This window comes from Glycine max, chromosome 5, assembly GCF_000004515.6.
Source record: "Glycine max cultivar Williams 82 chromosome 5, Glycine_max_v4.0, whole genome shotgun sequence".
Classification (NCBI taxonomy): Eukaryota; Viridiplantae; Streptophyta; class Magnoliopsida; order Fabales; family Fabaceae; genus Glycine; species Glycine max.
The window spans coordinates 33,079,941-33,086,318 of record NC_038241.2 but is presented as its reverse complement, the minus strand read 5'-3'; the positions used below and the strand labels follow the sequence as shown (position 1 = coordinate 33,086,318).

Below are 6,378 nucleotides of genomic sequence, written 5' to 3'. Positions count from 1 at the left end.
TCTTATATATTATTCATTTCCGTTATTTAAAAATAAAATAAAAAATCACAAGTGTGTGCACGTTTATCCGTCTAATTTGATGGTTTTGAATCAGTTCAAACGATCAGTTACTTTGGCAGTATCGGTTATATAAAGAACTAACATTGAAATCCATGCACTGCCGAATTCTAAAGAAAAAATAGTAAAAAATAAAAATAAATTGAGTAATTGAATAAAATAAATACAAAAATTCAAAAAATTGTACAATCAACACATGATGGTGGTTTGACAGTTTTAATAATATTATTGATTATATAACTAGTTATATTATATCTAAAATCAGTTATATAATCGGTTGTTGGATAAATAATTGTTTGTTTAACCAGTTCTAGAAAATAAATAAATTTCAAAACAGATTTTATACTATTTTATATATTTTCTAATGGAGTTGTTTAGTCATGGGTTAAGCTGGAAAAAAAAAAACTTTCTAAGATGGTTATAGCAAAATTTCAACTATATCAGTAACTTAGCTATTTGTTTTCTTTGTTTAGAATCAAAATATTTTGAATTGTGTTTTATTGCTTACAGGTTAGAGTCATGCTTGGTGATTCTTCTTTACATTAGCAACAAAATAAGATATGATAATAAAGCTACTATATTGCCGATCCGTGATTCCAATTAAAATATCCACATGTCAAATAAATTACTCATCCGATATTGAGCATAAAGTATATGCATGCATATTTCTAATCATAAGCATCTGCTATCCAAAATAATATATAAAAATTTATAGTAATATAAATGATATTAATTGGGCTATATCAGCCAAATTGTCAATATATATATCTAGAGCAATCTAGGTCCTTTTGATAGCATCTCTAAAAGTTATATCTGATTTCTTCTCACCTTAATCAGACTATCTTCCCTCATATCCATCTTGTGCAATAGGTTTCTACTTTCTATTAGTCTTCTCCTAAATACATTGACTAAACTAGAGTTTATTGTATCTTTTTTATTATTATTTTAAAAAAAAGATAATATAGCAATTGACTATAAATAACTTTTCCAATTGTCTTTGATCTTACTTGCAAGTGAGATGATATACTGATTTAAAAAATACTACTACTATATTATATAGTAGCTGGCAATTCATATGTCTTGATGGTATTATTTGGATCATGAGCATTTATAAATGACAATTGATTAATATATGTATGCATTGACGCAGCTGTGACGTTAGCCGAGTTATTGTGATCTTGAGGTACGTCATCATTGCTCATTGCTTTGCTGATTGTATTTTAAGCTTTTCCGGTTCAATATTTTTTTTGAAAAAATACAATAAGTTTGTGGTTGGTGAATGAACTTAATATGTATGTATTTTTATCACATGTATTATAAGACAATTAATGGAGTCACAAATAACTATACTACCCGTTCAAATAAAAAATGAGTTGCACGAAATATAATATGTAAGGCTGAGATTTTTCAGATAAACTTTAATTAATAAAAATTCAAAGTATATATAATGATTTGATGAAAATCAGGATTTTTTTCTTTAGATAAAAAAAAACTTTTCGTAACATTTATCATTTCTCTAAAGATAAATGTCACCTTCTTTCCAAAGGAATGCCCCTTTTATTTTGGAAAATGTTACTAGATGGTACGAAAAATTCTTGCACAAATAGCTTGATAAAAAGTGTATTAATTAGCAGTTCTGTTTTCTATAATTGTCCTTAATTGTTATTTTCAGTTGATTTTAAATACTGTTATTGATTTTGAGAATTTGTAAAAGAAGTTTCGAACATTCTTGTTATGGACTTGAGGTTTTTATCCAGAATTTTATTTAGTTTTTAAAATTTGAAACTCGAAAGGAATTTGCAAAATTGTACAAAGAAACAAAAGGCTTATTCATAATACTTTTATAATATCATTCCATCCCAAATCACAATGTATACAACTTTTTTTTTTTAAGTACATAGCTTTTTCTCTCAAATTATAATATGTATTAATTAAAAAAAAAAACATTACGATATAAAAACTTTCAAGGGCAGAGTAATTTAATCTTTTATGAGAACTACTACATATTGGACATGCGTACGTTCAGCTATTAATTAATAGAATGACGTGAGTTGGCCACTAAGGTTTGCTGGCTGGGGATATTGCAATCTGATATCAAAAGTAAAAAGAAAACATGCTACGTGTCGAGAAAATGGAAGAGATCTTACGGACCAAATCTCACTAAATAATTCGTTGAAGCATAATATAGGTTTCATTATTTTACGATAACTAAAACCAAATGTATTCATGTTACATAGATGATATATATGAACATGAACATGTTTAATTGCATAATATGGGTTCAAAACGAAGTTTATAAATAGATTGAAATGAGTGTGTTCTTTTGGAGTTGCGGCCAGTGATTCCAATCTTCCTTCTATAGTCTCTTTTCCAGTTTTCCAATTGTATTTATTTTTATCCAGACGAATGAGTTTATAAGTATTTTTACTTTTTAAGAATTTGTTTGAGTAAACGTTTTTAGAAGTATTTTTAGAAAAAAGAAAAAAGAAAAAAAATATAAAATGAGTTTCTTTATAAACTAAAATAAGTTATTCATTAATTTTATTAGTTAATTATTAATTAAATTATAAATTTCTTCTCATCTTTTAGAGAAGTTATATAAGAAAACCTTTACAAATTAATTAATGAAAAATTTATTTTAATTTATAATATTTTTCTTATTTTCTTTTCTTAGAATTACCTAAAAATAATTTATCCAAACATGCTCTTCTTTGACTCAAACTTCAGATAACAAAATATGGATACTCGCATGCCATCATAATTTAGAATAAAAGATCTTTTTTAATATAGTGAGTAAAATATCGGTTACATAAGTACATATCCATATCAACTTTTACTATAGAAATTAAGGTCCAGTATTAGAGTTTCTGATCGATAAACTATATACAACAACATGCTGACAAAATTAAAGGATACTGACCCATCAGATAGTTAACTTTAATCTTTTATCAAGTCAAAACTTGTAACCCTCATTTTCTCCAAGTGTGACTTCCCATTAAGATTGCGTGAGAAAAAGTCTTTGAAGTAATCTTCCATCAACATGCTTTTGAACAAGGGTGGGTTCTCAGAATTTATAAAACTCTTCACTGGCCCAATCTCTGCCTCAAATTTGGGGTTGAAGAACATAGCAATAGAAATTCTCTCCTTCTCTTTGTTCACTGCAGCCCTATGCTCTATGCTGGTATAGGCCCCATTACTAAGAATCTGCAAGATCACCGACAGCATAAGTTATGGATAAGGAGATATATAGTGAGATACTATCATTTATAAATAAGCCATGATTATCAACTACCTTTCCATTAATTAGGTGTTAATGCATGCTGTTTCAGTTTTGTGGAATACTGTACCAAATAACTAGTAAAAAAATTAAATGAGGGAATCAATGCTATCATAAACTATTTTATGGAATTACTTGAAACGTCAATATTTTACTTTTAAAAAAGTCAAAATTCACGCCTTGATATAGAAATGTTAGTGTTTATGACTTGTCTCATGTTGTTCTTAATGTAAATACAATAAAAAAAAGATGAACAAAAATAACAAGAAATAAAATAAAAGGAGTTTTCTTTTTAGTTTCACATATAAAAAGTTTCTCTCCTAACTATGGAAAATGTTCATTGTATTTTTATTGTTTTACTTTTTTTTAAAAATTAAATATTTTTTGTGATGTAAAAAATAATAAATAATTTCATGTTAAGAAAAAGAATAATATGATACAAATTTTATTTTTTAGTTAATTTAATTTTTAAATTAGTATAAAAAGCTTTTTATACAATTTATTTATGGTTCACTTACTCTTCTGCATCTACCTCTAAAGAAGCAGGGAGAAATTTCTTTATTTCTTTATTTTTTATGTCTATTTATCCAAACAAAACATCTTTTACTATTTTATTTTTCTTTTACTTTTATCAGTTTTTTCTCTTTTTTTTTCTTTTCTCTCTATTTCACTTCTAATTCAAATACACATAAATCTAAACTCAGAAAAAATAACTTTCATTAAACAAATTAAGGTAAAACTTTTTGATCGATAACATAGTCAAATAAAAAGATCACAGTTTAGACTATTTAAAAATATTTTAAATATGATAGAGTTATAAGTTTATATTCATTATTTCTTTCTTTGAGCTCAAGAAACTGTTTAAAGTTTATCAATCTATTTTAAAGATTTTATTAAAAACAAACTTTAAGTTAAGAAAAAAATTATTAGTTTTGAAAAAGAAAAAACTTAAACTAAATAAAAAATTTAAACTCATTTTAAATTACAAAATAAATTCAAAAAATATAAGCTGTTTTCACTCATTTGCATCATCCATGATCATGACGTGACGATGTTGAATTTTGCTTTATCCATTTAAAGCAATTAAAAAGTTTGCATATTAACCGGATTTATTGGACATAATTTATGTTAGATGCAGAAAACTAGACTTATGATATATATATATATATATATATATATATATATATATATATATATATATATATATATATATATATATATATATATATATATATATATATATATCCTAAGACTAAGTTCTATAGACCTCGTGCTGAATTAGTATTAAAAAAATTGAATGAAAAAAGAGAGAAAAACATGACACGCCTCCATGATGTCCCCAACGTTAACTACAAAAGCATCAGGAAGAAAGGTCACAGGAATCCAAACCCCCCCTTTCTTTATCTCCAGACCCTCCACACCATTGACCTGGTGAAGGATGGGTATGCCCGAGGCATCAGAGTGCGGGGAGAGCCCTACAACACGCTCTGGCTTTGGACATGGCGGATAGTATGTCAGTCTCACTGACTGCATGCCATCATCAGAAATCTCCATCACTTCCTTAATCTCCATGCTTATGGCTCTTCCCAATAACCCCAGAAGTTCCATACCTAGTTTCCTCAATTCTCTGAAGTATGACTCCAAGGTATCCCTTCACAAATTAATATATACGTATCTCATAAGGTGTATATATACATACATACATACATATCTGATTACTTTTGGTTTTGGTTTTCCAATCAGAATTGATATTTAATGTAAATCTTATAATTATTAATTATACATACATAAGCATACAAATTATTATACATATATCATGATCAAGGTATATACATATATACATACATATCTGGCTACTTTCATACTGTTCTCCAATCAGAATTCATATTTCATCTTAATAATTTACATTGATATTGAATGTAAATTTTTATTACGTAGGTGAATTATCAAAGTAAAACTCTGAATTATAATTAGAAAACAACATTAAAAATACATAAGGAATTGCATATAATTTTTCTCTTTATTTATTGAGGGTTTAATAGATAATAAGGAAATTAAGAGAAAGAAATGAATGAAAGTATATACCTCAATGATGCAGGGAGCTCAGGGAGAAGATGTGGCTTTCTTCTTTCAAGAGGGTTGATCACCATGTAGAATCTGTCCCCCCAGTCAAGCTTTTGATCTTTACATCTTATCACAGTTCCATAGCCTTGAACATCTCCTGGTCTTATTTGGTACTTCTTTTTCTCTTCAATGGGAAGCTTGAAGAACTTCTCAATCTCAAGTTTCAGCTTCTCCAGCAGCTGAGAGCTAACACCATGGTTCACCACCTGCATAAACAAAACAGTAGTGCTCTCATATAAGACTAAAACACAAATTATACAGTAGTTAACACTTAACAGCAATGACTAATTAAGCAATTATATTAATTAATCAATGCAAATGGAAAAGTTATCATTAATTCTATATTTGAAATTAAGGGTATATAATATATATGTTAGGGTACAAACCTGAAAGAAACCCCAATCTTTGCATGCTGTAAACAACTTGTCAAGTTCAGCATCATCTATAGCATTTTCATGTAGCGAGGCTTTGAAGTCAAAAACGGGAATGGTTGGCAAAGTGGTTTCATTTGATCGAATTGTAGGTTCTTGTGGGCGAATATACATTTCTGGTATTCCCATTTCTGGTTTCTTGGGCATGTCCATCACGCCAAGAACAGAACGAGAGCTCCCAAAGACACTAACCTGCTGTGATGAAGCCATTGGTAAATTAAATTAAGGTGCAATGAGAACGAACGGTGTGATTGGTATTTATGCAGCAAGAAAATGCCGTATTCAGTTTTGACCCGTTCTTGGAGGTTAAAAATATTTATTAAAATGTGGATATATTTGACTATGACGACTTAAATAATTAATTTGTACGGCCATGATAGCTATTTATTTGCCGCAGTAGAATAACTTGTTTCAAATGTGCATATGTGCTATGACTGCAACTAATTTAATTAATGCATGTATATCCAACACCGTAGGTTATGTATTTGT

The 6,378-nt window shown here is 28.0% G+C and overlaps 1 protein-coding gene across 1 annotated transcript; it reads right to left on the bottom strand.

Moving 5' to 3' along the window:
• Nucleotides 1-2,818: 2,818 nt before the first annotated feature.
• On the bottom strand, nt 2,819-6,121 carry LOC100807726 (protein SRG1). Its single transcript, XM_014775656.3, has 4 exons — nt 5,845-6,121; nt 5,420-5,664; nt 4,661-4,985; nt 2,819-3,261 (listed from the first exon to the last, which is right to left on the bottom strand). Exons 1-4 carry the CDS (start codon nt 6,097-6,099, stop codon nt 2,995-2,997), a joined length of 1,092 nt encoding a protein of 363 aa, XP_014631142.1. The 5' UTR covers nt 6,100-6,121; the 3' UTR covers nt 2,819-2,994.
• Between the last annotated feature and the right edge of the window lie 257 nt (nt 6,122-6,378).

Coding starts and splice junctions, on each gene's coding strand:
- LOC100807726 (XM_014775656.3), bottom strand. CDS start 6,099: ATGGCTTCATCACAGCAGGTTAGTGTCTTTGGGAGCTCTCGTTCTGTT. Junction 5,665..5,844: donor AAGATTGGGGTTTCTTTCAG/GTTTGTACCCTA, acceptor TTGTTTATGCAG/GTGGTGAACCATGGTGTTAG. Junction 4,986..5,419: donor GAGCTCCCTGCATCATTGAG/GTATATACTTTC, acceptor TAATTTGTGAAG/GGATACCTTGGAGTCATACT.